Raw genomic sequence first — 27053 nt, 5'->3', positions numbered from 1 at the left:
ATCCATAAATGGATGAAATGTTGTTTATATTTAAAAGAATGAGGCTGCTGTGAGGAGGTGGATATTGGAGGTGAGGAGGTGGAAATGTCACTATATTAAAACCCATCTTCTTTATTTTAGTGATGTGGCACAACATCAACATCCACCTGTGCAGTTTTTCTGTCATCAGACCAGGTCGAAGGTTTAAACCTGATCTAAGGTTTAGGATACATTTGATGTCTGCTGGTTAACTATTGGAGTCAATCTGGATTTAAATAAATTGTCATCTCTGTGAGATGTGACAACACTGGACACTTGGAATAACTTTGTACAAGTTTAAAAGTGCAGATCTGATTAGAAAACGATGTTGTGATGATATAAAGAAACCTCCGGATCCAGCAGCAAAGTGTTCAGTGCTGAACATGGTGTGTGTGTGTGTGTGTGTGTGTGTGTGTGTGTGTGTGTGTGTGTGTGCGTGCGTGCGTGCGTGCGTGCGTTCGTGCGTGCGTGCGTGTGGTCCTGTGGTCAGTTTGTCAGGAGGCGGTGTGGGAGGCGTTCAGGATCTTCTTCGACAGGATTCCGGGGACGGCCGAGTACCAGCGATGGGTTCACACGTGTCAGCACGAGTCGCTCTGCATCTCTGACCTCGCCAAAAACTTCAGCGACTCGGAGGAGCACGTGAGCATGATTCAGCGGGTACGAACGAGATTCTTCACATCTGCCTGCAAACCATGTTTCATGTTCATCCCAGCTAACCTGTCATTGTTTTCATCGTTATGTTGAAGGCGTGAGTTACGTCTTGGATGCTTTTAAATAAACGAAGCGGAGTGAGTTTCGCTGTCAGTCAAAGACACACAGTGAACTAGAGTAAATATGCAGTGCTCCTTGTCATCTGTATTTAATTGAGAACCTGATGTTAATCCAATCACAGTGAAACTGAATGGAGATAGTTTTTACTTTATACTATTTACAGTTTTCTGAAGATCCTTCACTTTCTTTGGTTTCTTTTTCTTTTTTTCACCTGAGCCTTTAGCTACAGACACTTCCAGTATATTTTAATGTTTTGCTTTCAGTTGTGTTTGTTTGCATCATTTCTACTGTTTTTTCCTAAAGTCTACTTTTTTTTCACTTCCATTTAAAATGTTTTGGTCACAATGAGCTAATTAGTTTTCTTAATTTAGGATATTTTTTGCTGTTTTTACAACAAATAAGCTGATTATCCCAGCATGAATCAGTCCCTCTAAATCATTCAGGCACCTCACTTGCAGGAGTGTGGTGGTTGGAGTTTGTTGGCCGGCAGCCGCGTTGTAAATCCATCAGCAAACATGCAAACATTCGTCACCGCAGCATCTGTCCTGTCTGTAAAGTCTCAACATTAACGGCACGAAGATTAAAAACTGCGGAGATTTGTACTGAATCAGTCCAGTTAACCTGCAAAGGAGAAAAGAGATGCTTTAATAGCATTTAGCTGCTCAAAACCGCCAAGAATATGAGCGAGCTGGACATTTAAAACGTTCATTAACATTCAGAGGCGTTTTTAAAAAATGATACTGTGGAGATTTAATAAGTTTAATCGCCAGAAGGTTTGTAAAACTTCAGGGACAGCTGCAGCTAAATGAAGGTTTAAACCACAAGAGGCACTTTTTAAATGAAGCCTGGTGTAAAAGTAAATCAAATAATCAGTTAAAGTAAAACCAAACAGCTGCACACGAGCTGAAATAATGTGTGGTGAAAGTAAACAATTGTTCTGGTTTCTGATTGGTTTACAGAGGATGGACCGGCTGAGAGACAGGAGGCCTTCATCACGGTAAGAGCTGACAGATGATTCATGTTCGTTAAGCTCTCACTGTGCTTCTCTGACTGCATTCACACTGATAATGTGAATATGATGCAAACAAGGCCATTAAACAGTGTGTGTGGGGGTGTGAACCCGCAGGAGTCCAGAAATGTCATTTAAACAAATGATTCGAGTGTCAGAGCGAAAATCAGCTTTACATTAAAAACTTGGTGATTTCTTAAAAAAATGTCTAAAGCAGAGGTATCAAACATAATAATAATGCAGTCCCATTAAACAGTATTGAAAAAAGTGATAGACGGTGTAAACTTTGGACTTTTAGTTTTACAGCTTTATTTACTGACAGAAACTTCCCACATGGTCATTCATGCTCCACCAAAGTAATTGGGTAAAAAAAACTTAAATAAAACACTTACATAAAAGTTCCTGTTTTTCACTGCCTACTATAGATATTTCATTTTGTTTTTACGCAGGATATCCTGTGTATCCACTGAAAACTATACACTGTACACATGAATACACATTTGTGTAATTTTACACGTTTACAGTCTAAAGATCAGATTTTGTAATCTGGTTAAAAGGATCGTGGTTCTGATTGAACCCTCACTCCCTGAGGCGTGTTTCAGAGGTTTTATGCAAACCAACACGATTTTAGTGTCTTACCACGTGCTGAACTTTGCATAGCTGTTAGAAATATTCATTAGTTAAACTTAACAATGAGCACTCAAAAAAGGCGGGGGCGGCAACCTGCCCCTGAGCCAGGCTCTGCCAGAACTTTCTTACTGTTAAAAGGGAGTTTTTCCTTCCCACTGTTGCCAAAGTGCTGGCTCACTGGTAATATAGTTGTTGGGTTTTTCTCTGTATGTACTATTCCAGGGTCTACCTTACAATATAAAGCACCTTGAGGCAACTGTTGTTGTGATTTGGTGCTGTATAAATAAAATGTAATTTAATTTAATTGAATGGAGAAGCAGATTTTCAGCACCGTCATTGCCAGCAAAATTAATCGATTCCAGGCAGTTATTGGCCATTTACAGGTTGGGAATTTTGCAGGTGCCAAATATATTTTGGCAATATTTGAAATTTACAGACATGTTTCCAATGCTGACGTCAATGACAGCTTGGGCAAAAATAACAGTGGATGAGCTTCTGGTGGTCGTTATGGTCTTTTCTGTTGTTGTCTACACATTTCTGCCACTTCAATCGAAAGATTCCTTCAAAATATGTATTCATGCATCAGAAACATCTTACCATACATAACGTGTGCAGGGAGAGGGAGAGGAGCATGAAAAATAAATAACTTCCCTTAACAAATAGCAGATTTGAGGGGTAATTACACACATGCAATCAAAAGGTTCCTCATTGGATCTTTACTAAGGACTGAAGTGCTACAGTAAAGGATTTTGAAATGTATGTTTTCATTTGTAAATTTTAAGTGTTTATTGATTTGCAGCAAAGCATCACTTTCATAGATTCAGCTGAGCAGTCTGTCAGTGAGTCATGTTTCAGGGAGAAACGTCACATGGGTGCAGATGTTGCTTTAATGTCATGAACACGGTGGAGAGAGTGCCGTTTGGAGCTGACAGGTGCACTTTTGTGCGTTTGTAATCATTCGTGGATGACTCAGCACCGTCATTATTTCTGATCTTTGTGTCTCTTCCATAAAGGAATAAATACAAAGTAATGTGTGTGCGTGTGAGTTGTTAGCAGAGTGAAGTTTATTACTTTAATTCATCATTTTCACTCATTGATCTGAGCGTCGGTGTTTCAGCTCGTTCTGCTGCTCTCTTCATGAAAGATAGATGAAGTTATGATGAGTCGAGTGTGACTCTTATTAGAAGTACAAGGCAGGTTATGCAAGATTCATTCAACGTGATTAAAAAACATGCAGACCTTTATTTTTTTTTAACTTGAAGTGTTTTAATATTTCATCTGCACTAAATGTTCTCTGTAAAACATTTAAGGCTTTGGAAGAAGCCCTTCTTCCCTCTTAAAAGCAAAATCCTTTGTGTTTGTGGTGGCGTTTGGATACGACAGGCTTAAGCCCGAAAACACTGCTTTATATGGGATTAGCATTACATTTAACATACAGCATGGCCATGTTTTATTAAGTAACTCAAATGCATATCAGCGTGTAACCCTCATCATGAAGTAAAACAGATTTTGTTCAAACATCGGCCGTTTTCCACCGGTGCTCACACCAAACATAGAGCAAAGTTTTAAGCTGCGTTACTCGGCCAAAAACAGGACAGACACAACAGCAGCTGCCTGAAAGTGCTTTATAGTGTAAAGTAAAGACTCTACAGTGATAGAAAGAAACCCCACCAAACAACCCCCTGTGAGCAAGCATTTGGCAAGAGTGGCAATAGTGGCAAGGTAAAACTCCCTTTTAACAGGAAGAAACTTCTGGAAGAACCAAATAGAGTTCTAAAAATTTGACGGATATAAAAAAAAAAGTCTTTAATTTCAGATCAGTGCATCTGTAAAACATAAAGTTGGAAGTCTTACAGCTGTGCTCATTACTGATACTAGAACAGCTTTGCATGATTCACAGTTCAACATAAACCTTCTTTATGTCACACTGAGCCTCGCTGCTGTCCCCTCAGTTAATCCTGTGTGAAACAAGCTGTTTTAGCTCCTCCCACTTTAAGTCATCTGCATTCTGACAGAAGGTCTGAACAGAAGGTGGGTGGAGCTTCTGTTTCAGATTACCATATTAGGGATATCCTCTCCCTGTGATGTCATTAAGAACCACGAGTAGAAAAAACTGCCTGAAGCTGAGTGTATGTTCTGATTCGTACATACACCAACCTGGAGCAGGAGAGATGTGACAGGAAGTCAATCAATCAAATCTTTATCTCAAACATATAAGTAATAAATGTTAATACAGAAAAAGACAAACATGAAATCGCTTAAAGTGACCATATTAGGGGGAGAACGCAAACGTTTATCAAATCCTATACAGTGGGGCAAAAAAGTATTTAGTCAGCCACCGATTGTGCAAGTTCCCCCACTTAAAATGATGACAGAGGTCAGTAATTTGCACCAGAGGTACACTTCAACTGTGAGAGACAGAATGTGGAAAAAAAATCCATGAATCCACATGGTAGGATTTGTAAAGAATTTATTCGTAAATTAGGGTGGAAAATAAGTATTTGGTCACCTCAAACAAGGAAAATCTCTGGCTCTCACAGACCTGTAACGTCTTCTGTAAGAAGCTTTTCTGTCCCCCACTCGTTACCTGTATGAATGGCACCTGTTTGAACTCATCATCTGTATAAAAGACAGCTGTCCACAGCCTCAAACAGTCAGACTCCAAACTCCGCCATGGCCAAGACCAAAGAGCTTTCGAAGGACACCAGGAAAAGTATTGTAGACCTGCACCAGACTGGGAAGAGTGAATCTACAATAGGCAAGCAGCTTGGTGTGAAAAAATCAACTGTGGGAGCAATCATCAGAAAATGGAAGACATACAAGACCACTGATAATCTCCCTCGATCTGGGGCTCCACGCAAGATCTCATCCCGTGGGGTCAAAATGATCATGAGAACGGTGAGCAAAGATCCCAGAACCACACGGGGGGACCTGGTGAATGACCTGCAGAGAGCTGGGACCAAAGTAACAAAGGTCACCATCAGTAACACACTACAACGGCAGGGAATCAAATCCCGCAGTGCCAGACGTGTTCCGCTGCTGAAGCCAGTGCATGTCCAGGCCCGTCTGAAGTTTGCCAGAGAGCACATGGATGATACAGCAGAGGATTGGGAGAATGTCATGTGGTCAGATGAAACCAAAGTAGAACTTTTTGGTATAAACTCAACTCGTCGTGTTTGGAGGACGAAGAATACTGAGTTGCATCCCAAGAACACCATACCTACTGTGAAGCATGGGGGTGGAAACATCATGCTATGGGGCTGTTTTTCTGCCAAGGGGACAGGACGACTGATCCGTGTTAAGGACAGAATGAATGGGGCCATGTATCGTGAGATTTTGAGCCAAAACCTCCTTCCATCAGTGAGAACTTTGAAGATGAAACGAGGCTGGGTCTTCCAACATGACAATGATCCAAAAAACACCCCCCGGGCAACAACGGAGTGGCTCCGTAAGAAGCATTTGAAAGTCCTGGAGTGGCCTAGCCAGTCTCCAGACCTCAACCCCATAGAAAATCTGTGGCGGGAGTTGAAAGTCCGTGTTGCTCGGCGACAGCCCCAAAACATCACTGCTCTCGAGAAGATCTGCATGGAGGAATGGGCCAAAATACCAGCTACTGTGTGTGCAAACCTGGTAAAGACCTATAGTAAACGTTTGACCTCTGTTATTGCCAACAAAGGTTATGTTACAAAGTATTGAGTTGTATTTTTGTTATTGACCAAATACTTATTTTCCACCCTGATTTACGAATAAATTCTTTACAAATCCTACCATGTGGATTCATGGATTTTTTTTTCACATTCTGTCTCTCACAGTTGAAGTGTACCTCTGGTGCAAATTACTGACCTCTGTCATCATTTTAGGTGGGGGAACTTGCACAATCGGTGGCTGACTAAATACTTTTTTGCGCCACTGTACTTATCTAGATCATCCTCTGTTTTCATTATACAATCTAACATATACCTTTGTGCCACAAATAAATATGTTTGTGTAATATGTTTTCCTGTAACTATGTTCATTGTTTGTAAATGTTTGAAAAGATGAGTCAAAGATGTGCATTAGTAGTTTTGAAATTCTTCAACAACTCCAAATTGGGGATGTCAAAGAAATTTAATTTCACATCTAATCCCTGAGATATTCTAGTATAAGAAAAAGAAGTGCAATGTTCAACACATCTGTTTTTTCCACACAATAAAGAAATTCTGCTGAAGTGAATGAAAGAAAGCACTCTTTAACTGTAAAAATCAATGTGCGAAATTACAGAAAAATAGCATCCATGTGAAAACAGGAACTTCTGTGAATAAACAGGAGCTTTTATGTTTTTAAAAGTATTTTCTAATTACTTGTAGCATGAATGGGCATGTGGGAGGTCTTTGTCAGTAATGATAAAGCTGTAAAACGTAATCATTTACACCTTGCTTCACATTTTTCAGTGCTGTTAAGTGGGGCCAGACTGGAGTCTCTGCTCGGCCGACTTTAGGCCCTGGGCCTTATGTTTGATGCCCCTGCTCACTTTCAGAATGTGAAATTTTTGTGTCATGATGTGTTTGTCTTTCTGCAGGGGAGCGACGACTCCTGCACCAACGCAGAAGCTCCCGGAGATCACAGGTAGGACATCTTCAGCGGAATGCATGTCATCTGTTTATACACTGATAGTTTTTTACTGTTTTCATTGTATATTGTCGTACAGGGAGTGCAGAATTATTAGGCAAGTTGTATTTTTGAGGAATAATTTTATTATTGAACAACAACCATGTTCTCAATGAACCCAAAAAACTCATTAATATCAAAGCTGAATGTTTTTGGAAGTAGTTTTTAGTTTGTTTTTAGTTTTAGCTATTTTAGGGGGATATCTGTGTGTGCAGGTGACTATTACTGTGCATAATTATTAGGCAACTTAACAAAAAACAAATATATACCCATTTCAATTATTTATTTTTACCAGTGAAACCAATATAACATCTCCACATTCACAAATATACATTTCTGACATTCAAAAACAAAACAAAAACAAATCAGCGACCAATATAGCCACCTTTCTTTGCAAGGACACTCAAAAGCCTGCCATCCATGGATTCTGTCAGTGTTTTGATCTGTTCACCATCAACATTGCGTGCAGCAGCAACCACAGCCTCCCAGACACTGTTCAGAGAGGTGTACTGTTTTCCCTCCTTGTAAATCTCACATTTGATGATGGACCACAGGTTCTCAATGGGGTTCAGATCAGGTGAACAAGGAGGCCATGTCATTAGTTTTTCTTCTTTTATACCCTTTCTTGCCAGCCACGCTGTGGAGTACTTGGACGCGTGTGATGGAGCATTGTCCTGCATGAAAATCATGTTTTTCTTGAAGGATGCAGACTTCTTCCTGTACCACTGCTTGAAGAAGGTGTCTTCCAGAAACTGGCAGTAGGACTGGGAGTTGAGCTTGACTCCATCCTCAACCCGAAAAGGCCCCACAAGCTCATCTTTGATGATACCAGCCCAAACCAGTACTCCACCTCCACCTTGCTGGCGTCTGAGTCGGACTGAAGCTCTCTGCCCTTTACCAATCCAGCCACGGACCCATCCATCTGGCCCATCAAGACTCACTCTCATTTCATCAGTCCATAAAACCTTAGAAAAACCAGTCTTGAGATATTTCTTGGCCCAGTCTTGACGTTTCAGCTTGTGTGTCTTGTTCAGTGGTGGTCGTCTTTCAGCCTTTCTTACCTTGGCCATGTCTCTGAGTATTGCACACCTTGTGCTTTTGGGCACTCCAGTGATGTTGCAGCTCTGAAATATGGCCAAACTGGTGGCAAGTGGCATCTTGGCAGCTGCACGCTTGACTTTTCTCAGTTCATGGCCAGTTATTTTGCGCCTTGGTTTTTCCACACGCTTCTTGCGACCCTGTTGACTATTTTGAATGAAACGCTTGATTGTTCGATGATCACGCTTCAGAAGCTTTGCAATTTTGAGACTGCTGCATCCCTCTGCAAGATATCTCACTATTTTTGACTTTTCTGAGCCTGTCAAGTCCTTCTTTTGACCCATTTTGCCAAAGGAAAGGACGTTGCCTAATAATTATGCACACCTGATATAGGGTGTTGATGTCATTAGACCACACCCCTTCTCATTATAGAGATGCACATCACCTAATATGCTTAATTGGTAGTAGGCTTTCAAGCCTATACAGCTTGGAGTAAGACAACATGCATGAAGAGGATGATGTGGACAAAATACTCATTTGCCTAATAATTCTGCACTCCCTGTATACACAAATATATTATACAGGTAGATTGTAGTTGGTTTATTCTGAGATTAACGTTGCTCCTGTCTCTCTTCAGGTCCTGAGGCTCAGACCGATCCCCCGTCAGCGCCCCCAGTGCTCGTCACCAGCACCACTGTCTTCTTCAGTTCCACGAGTGCCTCTCCAAGCTCCGCCCCTGAAACGAGCCACCCTGCCAAGGAGCTCAAAGAGGTACAGAGGAGCACTTACATTTACATACGAAGTATCAATCTGGCGCTCTTATCTGCCGCAGGAAGCTGAAGGAGGAAGGAGCTCAAGTGTCTGACAGGCTGAAAATGTCACGCTGGGGCGTTCATGAAATTATACATCAGTTAATTTGAGTGAAAGGCATCACTTCTGTCCCTCTGTCCTCTTTCTTAACCTGTAATCACCTGTAAGTAACCCATTAAGAGCTGCTTACTAACTGCTCCGTACTTGAGAACTCAAAGGTTTATCCTTCAACCAGTCCTGTGAAAACTAATTTACTCTGATGATGGAGTAGAACCACTTTTACCAGCAATAAGCTGAAGTAATCATTTTCTGTGTGATTTATCAGCCTCTCATGTCACTGTGGAGGGATTCTGGCCCACTCTTCTTCACAGTGTTGCATAAGTTCATTGAGGTTTGCAGTATTTGTCTGTGCACAGCTCTCTGAGCACAGCATGTCAGTCAGGCTGAGGTCTGGACCGTCGCAGCACCTCGATTCTTTTCTCTCTCAGCCGTTCTGAGATCTGCTGTTGCTTGGGATCATTGTCCCGCTGTATGACCCACTGCAGGGATGACGTCACACTGTGGACAAATCACAAGCAAAGATTTTCTTTTTTAACGCTACATCGATAAATAAGACAAGCACAAAGATCGGTTTTGTCTTCTTTCACGTCTATCCGAGCCAAAACAACAGTGAGCCCTCCGGTTCCTGCACCAGCATAATCCACCTCGTTCTTATTCCCACAGCGTTTGTGTAGTGTAGTGTGAAAACAAGAAGACGGTGAAAAAGGTGATTAAGAACAAAGCAAAACAAAGTGCTAAAACGAAGGTCCTGTGGCACGTAAACCACCAGCCCTCTGATGTCCTCCAATGTCCTCCTGGTTTCAGTCAACAGTGACCTTCAGTGGGAATTGGAGAGGCTTGCTCAGGGTAACACTGCAGTGGATAAAATCCGCACACCCAGATTATATCGCCTCTGACCTGGGGATGCCTTGGGGTCCACCAGGAAAAGCAGGAGGAAGTAGCTCGGGATTCCCTTTGTGGGAAAAGAAGAAGGTAGATTTGATTAGACTTTATTGTCTCGGACAAACAAGGGAGCACATGGCCTAAAATAAACATGATATCAGATCCACACAGAGCCCAGATTTGCAGCCCTGTTGATCAGATTTTGAGTTTGTGATCTGAGCTCAACAGACAGGTTACCAAACGTAATACCAAAACTGATAATAGATTCAATAGGTCCCTTATAAAATAATATCCTCCCGCTGTGCTGTTAGCCTTCTTTAAAAAAGGGGCAACAACAACGCTTCAAACCGGTTTTAACTGACAACCAAGGTCAGCGCCTGATCTCAGATCAGCGATCTTCCCTCGGTTTCATTTACATTTAACATTTGGTTTTGCCCTCCCACCAAAGCAGCGTCCCTGCCCTCTCTCTTATATAAGCAAACAGAATTTCTATATGATCTGAGAATTGAATCACAAGCTTGTTTGTATACTGCAGGAAGGAGAGAGCTCACACAACCCTGGGGGGGTGTCCTGTACTCCTGCACGAGTGAAACAGCCAGGTTACTTTCCACCTGCTGCTGTTTTTTAATTATATAAAAAATACACACCTTTGTGTGTCGTGTTGTTTAGGAGACTGTGAGGGAGGCTGGTGTTTAACGCTGAGCTCAGACCCATCAAAGCATCATCAGATCTCTGCTTCACTCCACAGCATCTCTACCAGAATGCAAACAAAGCATTTCATCATGGTTACGTTAGAGCTACGGGTCTCATTATTTTAGGGATGAAGATTGAGTCAGCTGAGAGCCGAAACAACAGACTACAAGCTGGAGTCACAACAGCAGACACAGTGTTTAGGAGAAAGTCCCATCACATCCACGGGACCTGGTGGTGTCTAGTTTTTTAAAAACTGTTCACAGTGCTGGGATCAGTTATTACTTTGTCAAATTCCATCGAGTGACAGATTCTTACATTTAATTCTTCTGTGGTCCTCGTGCTTCCTTTAGCTTTCCTCTGGTTGTTCTTGAAATGTCCTCGACTGCACATCAGACGTCAGATGGAGGTTTTCTGATAATCACCAGCTGAACACAAGATGAACGGAGGCACAAACTTCATTCACACTTCACTTAACACCTCAGCCAGTTTTCAGCCAGTGAAGTTTTTTGCACTTATTTTTAGTCACATCAATTTCTTTTCAGCTCATTTCAGTGAAACAGTTGCTAATAAAAGAAAAAGCCAGCTTTGCAAAAACCTGAAAGATGTGCACGTTGGCAGCTGTGTTTGTTGGAGAAGGATCACATGACCTTCAGTCTGCAAACAGCGGGTTTACCTGCTGCACAGGTGGAGCTGTTAAGCGCCTCACTCCTCCCCCTCAGATAATTACTGCTTTTTCACACCACTGACCTATTCATGGTTACGGTGAGAGGAGGAGGACAAAAAGCCCGGGCTGACATTTGACATCAAACTCCTTTAAAGCAGGGAACATGGCGTCATTTCGCTGCTGACTGTTCTCTGAAATGACCGCAGCAGTGAGGTCGTTGCTCTTTCACGGCCTACAGGAGCGTTAAACATACAGGTACGAGCCTATTTCATGTTTGCAGCCATTTTTTTCCTCATACTTTCATTATGGAATATCTTTGCTTTAGTTTCAAACATAAAGAGATACGCTATTTCCTGTTGTGCTTGGACGTATGAAAACTTCCTTTTGATCCTTATGGTTGTTGAAATATGAATCATAAAAAGAGCTTTCAGCCTGAATTTCCCGCTCTATCGTTTCTTTTTTCTCGTCTGCATATGTGGTTCTATTCACACAAGCAGATTTGTTATTTTCTCTGATACCAGTCAGTTTCATGTATTTGGAAATGCAAATTAAAATGTTAAAGCATAACGAAGAGACGCACGTAAGCTGTCCCTTTTTAGCGCCTCTCATTTGTCTCGTTTGCCGTCCTGAAGGACCCGGAGCTTCCAAACGTCGTCCCAGATAGTCCGGTGGAGCAGATCGTGGAGTTCAGTATCGACCTGGTGGATCCGGGTTACAGAGAGCTGCTGGATGACCCGGATTCCCCTCAGTACATCGACCTGGCACAACACCTGCAGGACCAGGTGAGACCTCCTGATTCCTTTTTTTCCAACCTCTACTGATGAGAATAAAAAAAACTACCTCACTCAAACCAATAGAGAGAAGTGGGAAAATAAACCTAAGCTCCCTAAACTGCAAAAGACAAAGTGATTATGACCCAGCATTTTGAGGTTATCGTCTTTTTGTGAATTCTTTGTGTTTGGAATATGTTAGTTTTTCTTAGCATTTGCTGTATGTTTAGTTTCATTTGTCTGGTCCAGTTTTCTCATCAACCCTTCTTGTTTACATGTGTCCTCCCTGTGCTCTGTTCCATGTCTCCCCTGTCTGTCATGTGTATCCATGTATGTTTCTTCAGCCCGTCATGTCTCACTCCCTCTCTGTCTCTCGTGTCAAGCTCCCAGTTTACGTCTCGTTTCCCTCGTCACCCTCTTGTGTATTTATGTAGTCTGTTGTTATTCATTTATTGTCAGGTCATCTGTTATGTTCATGCCATGTTTCCAAGGTTTTGTGCTTTCAGGTATTTACGTAATCTCCCCAGGTTTCCGTGTTCAAGGTTTTTTATGTTTACTTTCTAGTTTTCTCATTTTAGGCTTTTTCTTTTAGGGTCAAATTGATTTTGCCTAGCTGTTTGGTTTGTACTTTTTATCAGCCACAATAAACGGCTCGCTTTCTGTTAAAGGTTTTGTTTCGCGTGTCTGCATTTGGGTCCTCCACCATGTGGAAACTCGTTTAAAGTTCACTTTTTCTGCAGTTTTCCTCAGAAAATTATCAGAAAATATCAAACATCCAGGGTACCAGCACTCTTTTCAGGTCCTCTGTGTTAAACTGGTGCAATTTATTTAAACTATGATATATCCCATGACATTGATGTTCAGAGCTGGTTACTGGATATCATACACAAGTAGTTTAAACGTGTTTTTCCACACTGACACTTTCTTGTGGATATCTGCCAAACACTGAGAAACGCTGGAAAAATAATGACAAATCAGCAAATTTCAACCAACATATGAGGGGAAGATCTGGGCTCAAGTTGCTGTAAAAACATCAGCTGATTCTGAGGGGTTGAGGTGGGAGGCACTCTTCGTGTAATGACCTTGTTCTTCCTGGGTCTCGCTCTTTACAACGGCTGCAACGGAAGAATTAAATAACTCTGATTGGTTAATTCTGCATTGCTGCATCAGGCTCAGTCTGCACTTTTAATCAAAGAACTAAATCTTTATTTCTCAGTTTCTGAACGAGCTTCGCTTGTGACAGTCTGATCTCCTGCCCTTCCTCCTCCTCCTCTTCCTCTATCAGCGTCCGTCTGTGCCGGCGCTGCTGGTCCAGGCTGATAGTAAAGAAGCTTACACCACAGGGCAGCGAGGTCAGGGTTCAGAGAAAGGGAGAAGATTACCCCCAGCCCGCTCTCCCTACGAGGGTTTTCCTTTTGTCTCCTTGCTCTGGGCTCCTTGCTGCGAGTCATGTCGTGTCCCCTGCTGAGAAATCGAGTCCTTCAAAGTTATTTTCTCTTTTTCTGATGCTAAAGAAAGGCAGCTGGGTCCTTTAAAGTCACGCCAGGCGCAGCGGGATGCTGCCTGATGGAGCTCTTAAAGACGATTATGTCATAAGTGTCCAGGTGCTTAACTCGCCCAAAGATAGATATCAATGGGGGTTTCCCATTCATGCGGTGTCTGTGCATGTTCACATGCTGGCTCTTGTTTGGTGGCCCAGAACTGATTATGTTGGAGCGGGAAGAGGGTGACGACGGTATAAAGAAGTTTGTTTCTTTCCTTTGCAGATGCAGCATGTCTTTGATAAACTTCCTGGATTTAGATCCATCCATGTGCTGGGTATCAGGTGAGTTCGAATCGTGAAGCATACATCTGAGTAATCAAATCTCTCCAGTGTGGTGGTGGTGGCAGCGAGGCAATCCAGCGAGGCAATCCAGCGAGGCTCGATAATTTCATCACATCTGAAACGAGCAGATCAGTTGGCGTGGGCAGCCTGTGGATAGATAAGAGGCCGGTTGTGAGTCGGATTGTTTCAGACACCGCCGCAGGCGAATGTTTCGTGCCACTACTAACAAGACTGAATGGAAAGATTATTTATCTCTGCTGGATGCGTTTCCAGTTTATAAGCAGTGACAGCGGGCCAGCATCGAAACCTGACGGGGGAAGAAAATATTATTATAGTTTTTCCTCAAAAACAAAGTCATTTTTAACCGTTTAGGAAAAAAAACTTGGTTTGAAATCAGTCAAACAGGAATGAATTAAGCAAACATTCAACCGTTCGTCACAGAGCGCTTTGTTTTGCATGATTCTATAATCCAAGCGTTTCGAATTCAGTTTCACCGAGCGCACCAAGGCTCAATCACAAATATATGCCTGATATGGTTTTTTCACGTCCACATAAAGCCCTTGACCAAGGCGCCAAATACGATTATGAGCTTTTCTAACATTTAGCGAAGCAAAATTATTCAAGACGCCTCCCGTACAGCCACCTCGCAGCAGCATGGGGCATTTATTCTAACCACAATATGACCTGATGTAAGAGTAATCGATTAATGCTGTTCCTTCACACACAGATGTCTGTGCATCCTGCCTGTTTTAGCTTCCTTAAAAACCAAAGAATGAAATTATCTCCGATAACATACTTCACCTGGACGACCCTGCCACCAAACTGGCTGCACATAAAAGTAACACTTGCTCATTTCATTTTCTGACTCAGATGATCAGCACTTTGCTTTGTTTGTGACTGTTATTGCGGGCTAGCATTCCCACGCCTGTGCAGACATCTGTGGTTATAAATCTTATATTCACCTTTCATCCTCACGTGCACCTCTAGACCAGTTTCACCACCCGGTACCTCAGCTTCAACCCCAAAACTCTGAGAATGTCACCGTAGACACCACTGGTAATCCTGCATGTTTCACTGCTGCTCACTGAGTCTCCGAGTGTTTGCAGACAGGTCGGCATCTTCGTGACAACCTGCTTGTAACCAAAGCAACTATGAGAAGGATTTTAGTGCTTCACTGTACTGTTTGAGGTCAATTGCACCAAGCAACTGTTCACCAACCAGGGGGCGCCGTTGTGTCTCTGAGCATATGTGACTGTGAAGAGGACTTCTTGAAGAAGTCTCATTAAACGCTTTCACATGCAGTGTTGGGCAAGTTACTTTGAAAAAGTAATTAATTATAGTTACTAGTTACTTCTTCAGAAAAGTAACTGAGTTAGTAACTGAGTTACAAGATATTAAAAGTAATTAATTACTTGAAAAGTAACTATTGCGTTTTAAAAAATTCTTTAACCCTCTGGGGTCCAGGGTATAATTGGCCATTTTTAACTACTTTTGCCTCACCTTTAAAAACTATTTACTTCGCCTTGTTTGGTATCAATCTTTTCAGCACATCCTTACGTGTCTGAATTTACAGTTATGTTTTCATTTTGACATACTGTATTAACACAATTGATCTAAAATCAGACAAAAAACATAAAATCTGAGTTGAAAAAGTTATATTTTTAACAACCACAAACATGTTTATTGAATCATATTTCATAACTTTAAATGCAAATATAAATTGTCAATTTTTTAAAAAGTTAAAAAGTTATTTGCAGCCATTTACCTTTTACCCGTTTTTTTATAACCACTTCAAACTATTGACATAACCATCAGGTGTTCTGCATTCATTAAAATGCCACGCTACGGAGCCCCGCAAGGGACATGGGAGAAAAAAAAATTAAGACAGACTTTTGCGAGTTCTCGCAAAACAAACTTGGGATCTCACAAAAGTTTTGCGAGATCTCGCAAAAGTCTAAACCGCATTCTTCGGAGGCCGCCAGCTCGAAGCCGACCGGGAGGTTGAGGCACGATGTGCCAGGAAAGCGGTGTTCCTCCCGGCTGTAGTAGGTCTCGACCTCCCGTTAGCTTCGAGATGGTGGGTGTCAGATCTCCAAAAACGTCGGAGCACTTTTGCAAATATGTGATGTCTTGTAAACCAAGCAGATATCTGACATTTACACAACTACATTCACGCCTCAAAATATCTTAAAAGTTTATTTTGTGACCCAGAAAGAGTAATATTACAACCAGTGTTGGGTAAGTTACTTTAAATTAGTAACTTAGTTACATTACTAGTTACTTCTATCAAAAGTAACTCAGTTACTTCAAGTTACTCGTTACTTTCAGAGTAACTAGTTACTAGGGAAAGTAACTTTGGTTTTACTCAGAATTCTCTTGTTAATGTGTTGCTTCCGTAACTGGATACCCAGCAAGATTTCCAGTCTTCTAGCTTGCTTACTTGCCACAAGTGCACTGTGCCACCTACCAATTAAAGGAAAAAATAATGTAATCATTTCCATGAGAGAAATCCCACGCCTGATTCTATCCTAGCCTGCTTTTTACATCCAACACAAAAACTGCAGTCGTGGTGCTTTCGATTGTACTCAGAACTCGGAAATTCTTCCTTCTGAATCGGAAGATGTAGGCAACACTAGACTGCAGATGAGCTGCATACAGGGCTGGACTGGGACAAAAAAATCGTCCCGGGCATTTTAACCATTATAGGAAAAATCATAAAGCCTTTGAATGAAAATAAACACTGTTGTGACAGTGATGTGCACTGTTTTGATGGTATATATGTATCAATCTATCAATTGTTTGTTGTAAGACTCAGATAATTATTTTTTTAAAAGTGAGGCATTTTAAATGAGAATAAGAAAGTATTTCCTTGTGCCCCCCTTTCCCTTTTAATGCCCTACATGGACCCCTGGCAACACTTTGCTAGACCCGCCCCTGCACAGTTACCAGCTGTCAGCTACTTAGAAAAGGATCCTGGTGTTATTTGTCTTACCGCGACATCCGCTGGTTTCCTCTTTCTGGCGCAAAGTGGGCGATAAATAAACAAGAGAGAAAAGCCGATCAGCTGATCATTGATCAGTTTCATGACTGAAGTAGAAACAGGAGAGGGAGGGGCAGAGAATGAGAGAAGAAGAGGCAGCTGTGCAGCATAAAGACAGAATAACTCCAGCTTTGTGTCTTTTTCATTGTAGCTGAAGTCCGGGACAAACTGTTCCTTTTCACCTCAATACCAAAAGCGTAATATTTTCTCTGAATATGAGACGATTCCGTTTTTTACGGGACGGTTGGCAACTCTAATAATTAACCTTATGAACAAAATAAAGTTCAACATCAGTAACATCATAGCACCCACCCAGCTGTATAGAAACTCCGTCATGCTAGCTAGCACGCAGTACGAAAAAGTCAGCATAACGAAAATAAACTCCACCTAAACTTGGTTTATATGTGACTCAGATGGACTGCAGGTCATAACTTCTTACCTGAAGTTCAGTTCACCTGACACTCTCGGACCAGCGGCCGCTTCGGGTCTCTCCTCTTGCCTCCCTTTTCCTTCATCCACCTGCTGGCCTCCACCACTTGCTAATGTTATTGAATCTGTGGAAGCTCCGCGATAGCCACCACACGAAGTAACGAGTACCGAGCCTATCTAAATCCCAGTAACGAGTAACGCGTTCCCGGTTTTGGCATAATAACTAGTTACCGTGCTCGCTACCACAATAATAACGTAGTTACTGTAACGCGTTACTTAATAACGCGTTAGTCCCAAAACTGATTACAACTAAGTAGCTGCTGCAATTGTTGGAATTCAACTTTTGTGAGATCCCAAGACAGCAATCGCCTCATTGTTCAGACACACAACACAAAACCACAACACTACACACTTAACTACACAAGACAACACATTAACTACACACTTCAAACATGCTAAACGTCAAAAATCTCTCACATCTCAAAACTCTCTCTCTCTCTCTCTCTTTCTGCTGTCTTTGTCTCTCTCTCTCTTCCTCTCGCCATCACTACTAAAACTTCCCCTCTTCCCTAAACAACCAAATCTCATGTTGCCATATCATTTTATGATTGGTCGACATGGTGCATTTTTCCACCAACACGAACAGGCTGTTTTTTGGTTTTCTTGGTCATAAGCAGAGAGTGCTTGCTGCGCTGTCCTTAGACAGTAAACGTGACGAAACTATTCAGGAAAAAACACAGCGTATATATTGTTTATCATGACTCTGGTTTTACGTGGCCTATCAACACAATTTAAAAACTGGTAAATATCACCTTGTTGCTTTGTCATCTTAAAGTGGTCATGTGATTGGCTTACCACGACTACTTTATTCTTCCTCAGTCAAACAGCAGGACTCATGCGATTGTTTTGCCCCCTTAGCTCCAGGTGTTGTGCAAAAAGTGATCGTCGGGCAGAAAGTGATTGCCGTCGGTGGGAGCGCGCGCAGCTGCTTAAAGCTGTAGCGCCCAGATTACTTACAGCTACTTCCGTGCAACTGATATAAAGTGCGGTAAGCTGAACACAGCTTCAACCGTCTGTTTGTTGAAAAATGGTAATTCTTAGTTTTACCATTCTTAGTAATGGTAACAGTGTTGCAACGATAGAAATAGTAATTAGTTTGATTACTCGTTACTGAAAAAAGTAATGCCGTTAGTAATGCCGTTACTTCCCATCACTGTTCCCACTTTTCCACCTTTGATGTAAAGCGCTGCTACAGAAATCACTGCAGGAGTCAGAGCCACTCGGTCCTGATGCAGCAGGTTATTTAAGCTGTTCATTGTTAAAGTTTGTATTTTATTCTGAGCATGTTTTTTTGCCAGCTTTAACATTGATTGTTGTTCTTTTGTCTACAATGTTTCCCCCAGAGAAACAGGCTTTTTCAGACTCCACCATAATACACATCATTTCATGCCGAATTTAAAGTGACACTCAAATGGCTCATTTCTTGTGGCTCTTGTCATCCTGGTGGTGCCTTTCTTTCTGTTACACTTTCATTTCCAGCTCTAATGCCTTCTTTTCTTCTCCCCAATGTAAGCGAGACCCAGGACACTGACGGGTAAATGGCACCAAGAGATGAAACATCCCCTGTAGTATCCGCCTCCTGTTGTGTGTTTGTGTTCAGTTTCCTGCCAACATGCGGCTCAGCTTTTATTTGTGTCCGAGTTAGACTCACAGAGGGGGGATTATTTCCCCCCAAACTGTTCACACAGCTCAGTGAAAAGATCTGCACGGGGACCAAATAACTGCTCAGACAGGCGGACAGCTTCCTGTGAATCGCAATCGCGTTACAGGTGAACACAAGGAGCACAGATGCTTTTTCATGAAGTTTGTGACAGTGTCGAAGAAGACAGGTGAGCAGGGAAACAGGAAGACCTGTGGATACTGTAATTGTCAGGCTGCTCCCCCGATTAATTTGCCTTCCCCTGTGGCGTCTGGGGCTGTCACGGCCAATAACACGGAGGTGAGGCCTCAGCGGGAGCTCGTCCTCTAATCTCGGGAAGGATTCGCAGCTCCTCCTTCCTTCATCTGCCTGCCAGATTGCAACAAAGCAAAGAGTGACTTTTCTCAGTGTTTGAATTATGACAATGAGCAAGAATATTTTCACATGTCTGTACACTTGTTCTTACTTCTTAATAAGCAGCAAGAGCTGGACTCATGTCAGTAAAAATAAAATCAAACAACAACACGTAACGAAGACCTCACAAACCTACGGCTGACTGACCGCGTCCCCTCGAGATTTTAGCCTCTTTAAGCTGCTTGTTTTGGTTTTCAAGTCTTAAAGATGTTTTGAGCAGCCAGATGTTTTAGTCAGGGGTAGCTGGAGACCACAGACTGTACATAAAAGATGGAAAAAGGAAGCGCGTTATACTGGCGTTCATTCAGTTAGCCAGCCACGGAGGATTGCAGAAATACATGTGAATCACAGGTATTAAAAACAGTAACTTTCTACAAAACGAAGGAGTGACAAGAGTATTCAGTCTCTTATTTAAGGAAAAGTCATAAAAATATGTTTAGTACCTAAAATAAAAGTACAGATTATGTAGAATCATAAATGTGATTTAGCTTTAGAGCGATATGTTACCATGCATGAGTACATTTGTTTTCAAATCTGTAGTAAATAAATAAATGGAGTGCAAAGTAGAGTGTTTACAACCACAATACAGCGGAGTAGAAATACTCAAACAACGTACAACAAAACTTATTTTAGTGAAGTGCTCAAATGGACCATGTGACTGGCGTTGGTAGGGGAAGCATGGACTCATTTATCTGTGACTGATGAGTCTGTGCCACTAGGTTGTTTGAATATAAGAAGTTTATTATTGTAATTATTATTGGATTCAACAAGACAAATAAGGTGGAAGGTGTGTTAGGGCGGAGATCACTACGCCTTTCCTTTATGTACAGTCTGTGGAGGAGACAAAAAACAGCGATAAGAGGGAAGTAAGTGTAAAACCAACCTGGTGATTTACAAGTTCCGAATGGAGAACCATCTCGCGGCCTAAAGAAGAAGTGCTTTCACTTCGTCAGTTCACTCAAAACAAAGAAATTCACATCATCGGCATTCTAATTGTCCCATCTAACAAATCAGCTTATTCTCTGCTGATGATGATAGCGATGCAGAATATTGATGCAGCTCAATATTCTCTTCTTGTTTTTGAAGTGTAGCTTCAGATATTAATGCCTGGCATTTTAAAAGTAGTGTTTCTCAGTGCAACCTTTTAACTATGTATGTGAAACTCTTTCCCATATGTCGGCTCCTTTTGTCAAAGCTGTCCTTTAGTGTCTGTGATCTCACATGCATACATGAGCGCAAACTCATAGTTTGTAGTTAGTAGTTTTTATTGCCTAAATCCAATCAGAGAGTAACAAGCGAAACAGACCAGGCATCTAAAACTTAGTGCAATTCACAAATGTGCCAATCTGAGATTTTTGCCACCTATGCATCCTCAGCTGCTTTAAAGACAGCGGATATTTCTGCCAAAGGACACTCCGTAGCAGAGTTCACGATGAAATCTGCAGCATTATGTTAAAACACGATGTTACAGGACTGACGAAACAAAAGCTGAGAAGCACAAAATCTCCATAACAGTCGACCTGTATTTGCAGAGTTCAGACATTTATTGATCAGCGCGGTTAGTGAGAAGATTCAGAGGCAGTATCTCCTGACCCTGACACAGCTCACCCTGTAGAGTCTCTGCCCCACCTACCCATGAAACTGAATGTCATCCCTCATCTGCTCCCCATATTCATGTCTGTTTTGCCATCTTTAAAAAATAAAAAGGAAAATATTTCCTCTTTCAGGCCTGGAGGAATCTCGGTGCACTACTCTCTGGTCTTTGAGGTCAGTTCCCCTCAAATCACCTCTGAGATTTCAGAGAATGCGACTGACACACCCAAGTCTTCCTCAGCCAACTCTGCACTCAGGGAAATGGTGACCAAGGCTCTGCGTGAGGAGGCGTCCCTTCCAGTCGACCTGGATTCAATTAACTTTGAACCAGGTAACGTCTCTCCACAGAGGTCACTCTTTGGTTTCATTTATATGGTCATCGCACAAATAAGTTGCATGTAAAGAGTCATGAACAGCTCTACTTGCATTTTTTAGACGGCATGGGCAACATCCAGCTACTGTGACACAGCTGTCTCAGATCGTCCTCTGTGATCCAGGCCCTTCAAAAGCTAAAAAATTTCTTCAGGACCTAAATTTGTTTCACTCAAATGATTATTTAGAACATGTGAACACCGGCATTGTTCAGTCTTCAACGAGAACGATGTTAGAACATTATTTTAATACAGAAGGATTCACAGCTACAGTCTGTAACAAAAAAAAACACCTTTCATAAAGACTTCTCCAGTGAATTCTCAGAAAACAGTCGAAAACGTCCCATCTGACACTTTCTTTTAAATAAGCCTCGTTTATCTGAATTAAAAATGAGGAACTGAATTAAAGAGCTTCACTTTAATTCAGTTTTGTACTGGCCAATTGTAAACATAGAAAACCTTACATAATCAGGCTCCCTGGAGCTCTATGACATTGTGGTTCCACTGAGAATTTTGGGCTCAGTGATACCTGGAGCATCCGGTGGAAACTTTTACGTAACTCCTAATTTGGACAATCAGCTATTTCTATTTAGTTAAAGCATTTAAGGCTTGGTGTATAATTCCACTACAAGATTTTGAGAAATATGAGTAACTGATTGGTTTTATCTGATTTCAACCTGCTTTTTTTTAATGTCATAGAAAAGATCCTCCTACCAGCATTGAGAGCCACCGCTTCAGTTGGAGTAATGAATCAGGTAAGACCATTATAATGGTTAATGAAACTGTAGTTGGCTTATTTTAAAGAGAGACCACCCCAGATGAAACCCCATAGAGCCTGCAGTGCTCTCTATCCATCACGTTCTATTAAATTGAAGACAACTGATCTCCAGAACTGTGCAGGTCACACTAGAGCAGTCTTTGTTTGTGTTGTCTTGTACAGCTTTCAGTGTGATTGGTAACATGTTTAAATACAATCCTTAAGACTTAAATATTGTAAATTAAAGTTGTCTAATAGTTTTTTTTTGTTTTGTTTTGTTTTGTTTTCATTTTTGCCAACATGCCTTCCACAGTCCAGCGAGCCTGATTCACACAACGAGTTGGAAATTTCCACTGTGGAGCCAGAGTTTGACAAACTCTGGCCGGCAGTTTCCCTCACCCCCATGGAGAAGGAAAATGCCCTGGAGATCCTGCTTGACCCAACAGCAGTCCCAGATGATGATGCGACAGCAGTGACCAGTGGGGTGGCAGAGGGCAGCGATCAACTCCCAGGCTCGGAGGACGTTACTGATGAGTCGATTTATGTGAGTGAACCCGGGCCAGTAAAGGAAGAGGGGAAGGGAGAAGAATTGCTGATCATTACACATGAGATTGAAACCATTCATCATGATGAAACCGGTAAACTTGTGCGAGACTACATTCCCACCCCTCCTGCACTTCTTGAGCTGGAGACAGATGCTCCCTACGTCAGTTTGTCTCCTAACCTGATACCAGAGGGAGACCTGAGTCCTGTTGGTGACGACAGAGAAGGTCCTAGATTGGACACTGTTCAGATTACCCCAACCGCTAATATTATATTCACTACAATTCCGGCTGCAAAGGAGGCGCCTGATGTTAGACTCCCCATCACAACAGTCTCCGCCATAACAGACCAGCCACCCACAAAGCCAACAGTGATACTTCATGAAGACGAAGAAGAAAATGCTCTTCCAGAGGAAGAAGAGGAGGTACATTTGGGTGTCTCTAAAACCCACGATGCTGGTGATATTTCAGAAACAAAGGATGTTTCAGAGTTGGAAAATGAAAAGGGCCTGCTCAAACCAGAAAGTGGGTTGGCAGTTGAACCTGATGAAGAATCGCTCAAAGTTTTGCAGGCAACTGTTGAAGTTTCAGAGACAGTTGAAGGAATATCTGAAGTTTCAGAGTCAGCCAAAGAAGTATCTGATGTTTCAGAGACAGTCAAAGAATCATCTGAAGTTTCAGAGCCAGTCAAAGAATCATCTGAAGTTTCAGAGACAGTCAAAGAAGTATCTGAAGTTTCAGAGTCAGCCAAAGAAGTATCTGATGTTTCAGAGACAGTCAAAGAATCATCTGAAGTTTCAGAGCCAGTCAAAGAATCATCTGAAGTTTCAGAGACAGTCAAAGAAGTATCTGATGTTTCAGAGACAGTCAAAGAATCATCTGAAGTTTCAGAGACAGTCAAAGAAGTATCTGAAGTTTCAGAGACAGTCAAAGAAGTATCTGAAGTTTCAGAGACAGTCAAAGAATCAGCTGATGTGTTTAAACTAAAAGAAGTAGTAGCTGAAATTTCCAAGGTAGATGAACTTCAAGAACCTGACAAACTAGGAGCAACTGTTGCAGACCCTGATGAAAAAGTAGCTGAAGTATCAGTTGAAAAAGAAGTACATGGGGTTTCTGAACCAGAAAAAGAAGTGCCTGAAGTTTTAGAGCCAGACCAAGAAGTAGCTGAGGTTTCGAAACCACACAGAGAAGTGCCTGAAGTTTCAAATTTAGAAAAAGAAGTATATGAGGTTTTTGAAAGGGATAATGAAGTGCCTGAAGTTTCAGAGCCAGTAAAAGAGGTAACTGTAGTCTCAGAGCCAGGTCATGAAGTAGCCGAGGCCTCAAAACCAAATCAAGAAGTATCTGGGCCTTTGGAGCCAGATCAAGAAGTACTTGCGCCTTCAAAGCCAGGTCAAGAAATACCTGTGCCTTCAGAGCCAGGTCAAGAAGTACCTGCGCTTTCGGAGCCAGGACAAGAAGTACCTGCGCCTTCTGAGCCAGGTCACGAAATACCTGCGCCTTCTGAGCCAGGTCAAGAAGTACCTGCGCCTTCTGAGCCAGGTCACGAAATACCTGCGCCTTCTGAGCCAGGTCAAGAAGTACCTGCGCCTTCTGAGCCAGGACAAGAAGTACCTGCGCCTTCTGAGCCAGGTCAAGAAGTACCTGCGCCTTCTGAGCCAGGTCAAGAAGTACCTGCGCCTTCTGAGCCAGGTCAAGAAATACCTGCGCCTTCAGAGCCAGGTCAAGAAGTACCTGCGCCTTCAGAGCCAGGTCAAGAAATACCTGCGCCTTCAGAGCCAGGTCAAGAAGTACCTGCACTTTCGGAGCCAGGTCAAGAAGTACCTGCACCTTCAGAGCCAGGTCAAGAAATACCTGCGCCTTCAGAGCCAGGTCAAGAAATACCTGCACTTTCGGAGCCAGGTCAAGAAATACCTGCGCCTTCTGAGCCAGGTCAAGAAATACCTGCGCCCTCTGAGCCAGTTCAAGAAGTACCTGCGCCTTCAGAGCCAGTTCAAGAAGTACCTGCACTTTCGGAGCCAGGTCAAGAAGTACCTGCGCCTTCAGAGCCAGTTCAAGAAGTACCTGCACTTTCGGAGCCAGGTCAAGAAGTACCTGCGCCTTCAGAGCCAGTTCAAGAAGTACCTGCGCCCTCTGAGCCAGTTCAAGAAGTACCTGCGCCTTCAGAGCCAGTTCAAGAAGTACCTGCACTTTCGGAGCCAGGTCAAGAAGTACCTGCGCCTTCAGAGCCAGTTCAAGAAGTACCTGCGCCCTCTGAGCCAGTTCAAGAAGTACCTGCGCCTTCAGAGCCAGTTCAAGAAGTACCTGCACTTTCGGAGCCAGGTCAAGAAGTACCTGCGCCTTCAGAGCCAGTTCAAGAAGTACCTGCACCTTCAGAGCCAGGTCAAGAAGTACCTGAAGTTTCTGAAGTAGATAATGAAGTGCCTGAAGTTTCAGAGCCAGCTGAAACCTCAGAGCCAGGTCACAAAGTAGCTGAAAATGCAAAACCAGACACAAAAGTGCCTGTAGACTCAGAGCCAGGGGAAGAGTTTATAGTAGAATCTCAAGAAGTTGCTGTTTCAGAGCCAGAAAAAGTAATTACAGAAGTAATTACTACTCTAGGTATTGAAGAGAAGGACCTTGAATTTTCAGAGCCCAAGGCAGAAGCAGAAGAAAGCACCGTCAAAGATCTGACAGAAGAAGCACTGCATGAACAGCCCAGTGTTTTACAACCAGAAGAGGAAAAAGCAAAAATTACAGAAGAGATTAAAAAAATGGACGAAAATGTAATTCCAAATTTGCAGCCTGAGCCAAATGTGGGGGGTGTTAAAGAACCAGAGGAAGAGTCACAACTCACAGGTGTAGAAGATGTTTCAGAACCAAAAGGAGAGGTGGTTGATGCCACAGGATCAGAAAAACTAGTGCCAGAGGCCTCTGAACCTGAAGCAAAAGTAATTCAGGAAAAGCCAGCAGATGTGAAACCAGCAGAAGAAGAGGTTTCTGAGGGTCCAGCACGAGATGATAAAGATGTCGAAAGAAAGGAGGAAGAGGTTTTGCGGGTAGAAAAAGTTAAATCTCCAGCAGAAGAAACTGCAGAACCAGAAACTGCACCGACAAGGGAAACCCAAGTGCCCAAAGTAACAGAAATGGCACCTGTGGAAGTTGGGACTGCAGAATCAGAAAAGGAGCAAGAAGAAGTACCAGAACCGACTGAGTCGGTGGTAGAGATGAAAAAGGTACCATACGAACCATTACCTGGGAAAGAATCAGAAGTACTGGATGTAACTGAGGTCCCACTACCACAATCTGAAGAAGTCGTGGAACAAGTGAAGGTTGCTGAAAGCCCAAAACCAAAAGAAGCTTCTCAACCGGTCAAAGGCAAAGCTGACAGTTTACCACCAGAGGAAAAGCTACCAGAAGTCTCAGAGCCAGAATCTAAAGAAGAGGTAATAGAGGAAGTCCAACAATCAGAAGGGGAGCATCTTCATGGCCTAGAATCGGATCCAGGTGAGGGGGTAGTAGAGATGTTAGAACCAGAACCTAAAATAGATGCCACTGAGCCACCTGCCGAATCAATTAAAATCCTGCCCTCCTTGGATGGTGTGGACAACCTTCCTTTTGGAGAGGATGCTGTTCAGGTCATTGAAGATAAAAACCTCCTGTATCCTGTCAGAACTGACTATCATCACCCAGCAGAGGAGCATAATTTACCCGTCATACCAGTCCAGCCTTCCAGCGAAGATGTAGGCGAACCTGACCATGACTATCCCATCATTGATCATTTTTACAACGAGGAGGATGTAGAGAGTGTAGACGTTCAGGTGGAGCATGAAGTCAATTCCACCACAATGACAGAAACGACAAAAGGCAATTCACACTTGGAGACGATCTCTCATATCACAGGTGAGCAGGTGTGAAGAGCAGTGTTGGGGTTGTTATTCAAAAAAGTACTTTATTACACATAATTTTTTACTTTCCTTAAAAGTAATGCAGTACTTAATTACTCGCCGGAGAAATCAGTTCGCTTCACTACACTACACTACACTACTTGTTACATTACTTAAGTGTTTCTTTTGTAAAACCTATAAAGAGTATAATATATGGGCGAATTACAGTAATTATAAATGAGATGGAAGTGAGATGATTACATGTTTTCTGATGGATTGATTATATAATTTTAGAGCCGTGTACAAACCAAAATGTGATCTCCCTACATTTCAGTGCAGACTGTGCAATGTGTCTGTGCTGCATGAAAAGTTGTGGGTTATTTTTTGATTATTAAAGACTCCATCAGATGGATCTTTTCTGTAAGATTTTATCTTAGTGCAGAAGTGAGGATTCTGCATTAGCTGTATGAATTTATTATGTATGTATACAGGCACATTTTGGTAATTTGTTGAAATCCTTTGTGT

The 27053-nt window shown here is 42.3% G+C and overlaps 1 protein-coding gene across 1 annotated transcript in view; it reads left to right on the top strand.

The window, feature by feature from the left end:
• Positions 1-27053, top strand: part of LOC146652790 (uncharacterized) — a 64560-nt gene that overhangs the window by 8554 nt on the left and 28953 nt on the right. The window contains exons 3-11 of the mRNA XM_085382993.1: positions 509-675; positions 1749-1786; positions 6987-7033; positions 8751-8884; positions 11855-12004; positions 13759-13817; positions 21127-21323; positions 22063-22118; positions 22434-26544. Of these exons, the coding sequence (XP_085239119.1) occupies positions 509-675; positions 1749-1786; positions 6987-7033; positions 8751-8884; positions 11855-12004; positions 13759-13817; positions 21127-21323; positions 22063-22118; positions 22434-26544 (4959 nt within the window). The remainder of the gene's footprint in view (positions 1-508; positions 676-1748; positions 1787-6986; positions 7034-8750; positions 8885-11854; positions 12005-13758; positions 13818-21126; positions 21324-22062; positions 22119-22433; positions 26545-27053) is intronic.

Source organism: Rhamphochromis longiceps, linkage group LG15 (genome assembly GCF_057381845.1).
Source record: "Rhamphochromis longiceps isolate RC_006_pf linkage group LG15, R_longiceps_female_GT1.1, whole genome shotgun sequence".
Taxonomy (NCBI): domain Eukaryota; kingdom Metazoa; phylum Chordata; class Actinopteri; order Cichliformes; family Cichlidae; genus Rhamphochromis; species Rhamphochromis longiceps.
The sequence above is the reverse complement of the archived record's forward strand: the minus strand, read 5'-3'. Positions and strand labels throughout refer to the sequence as shown.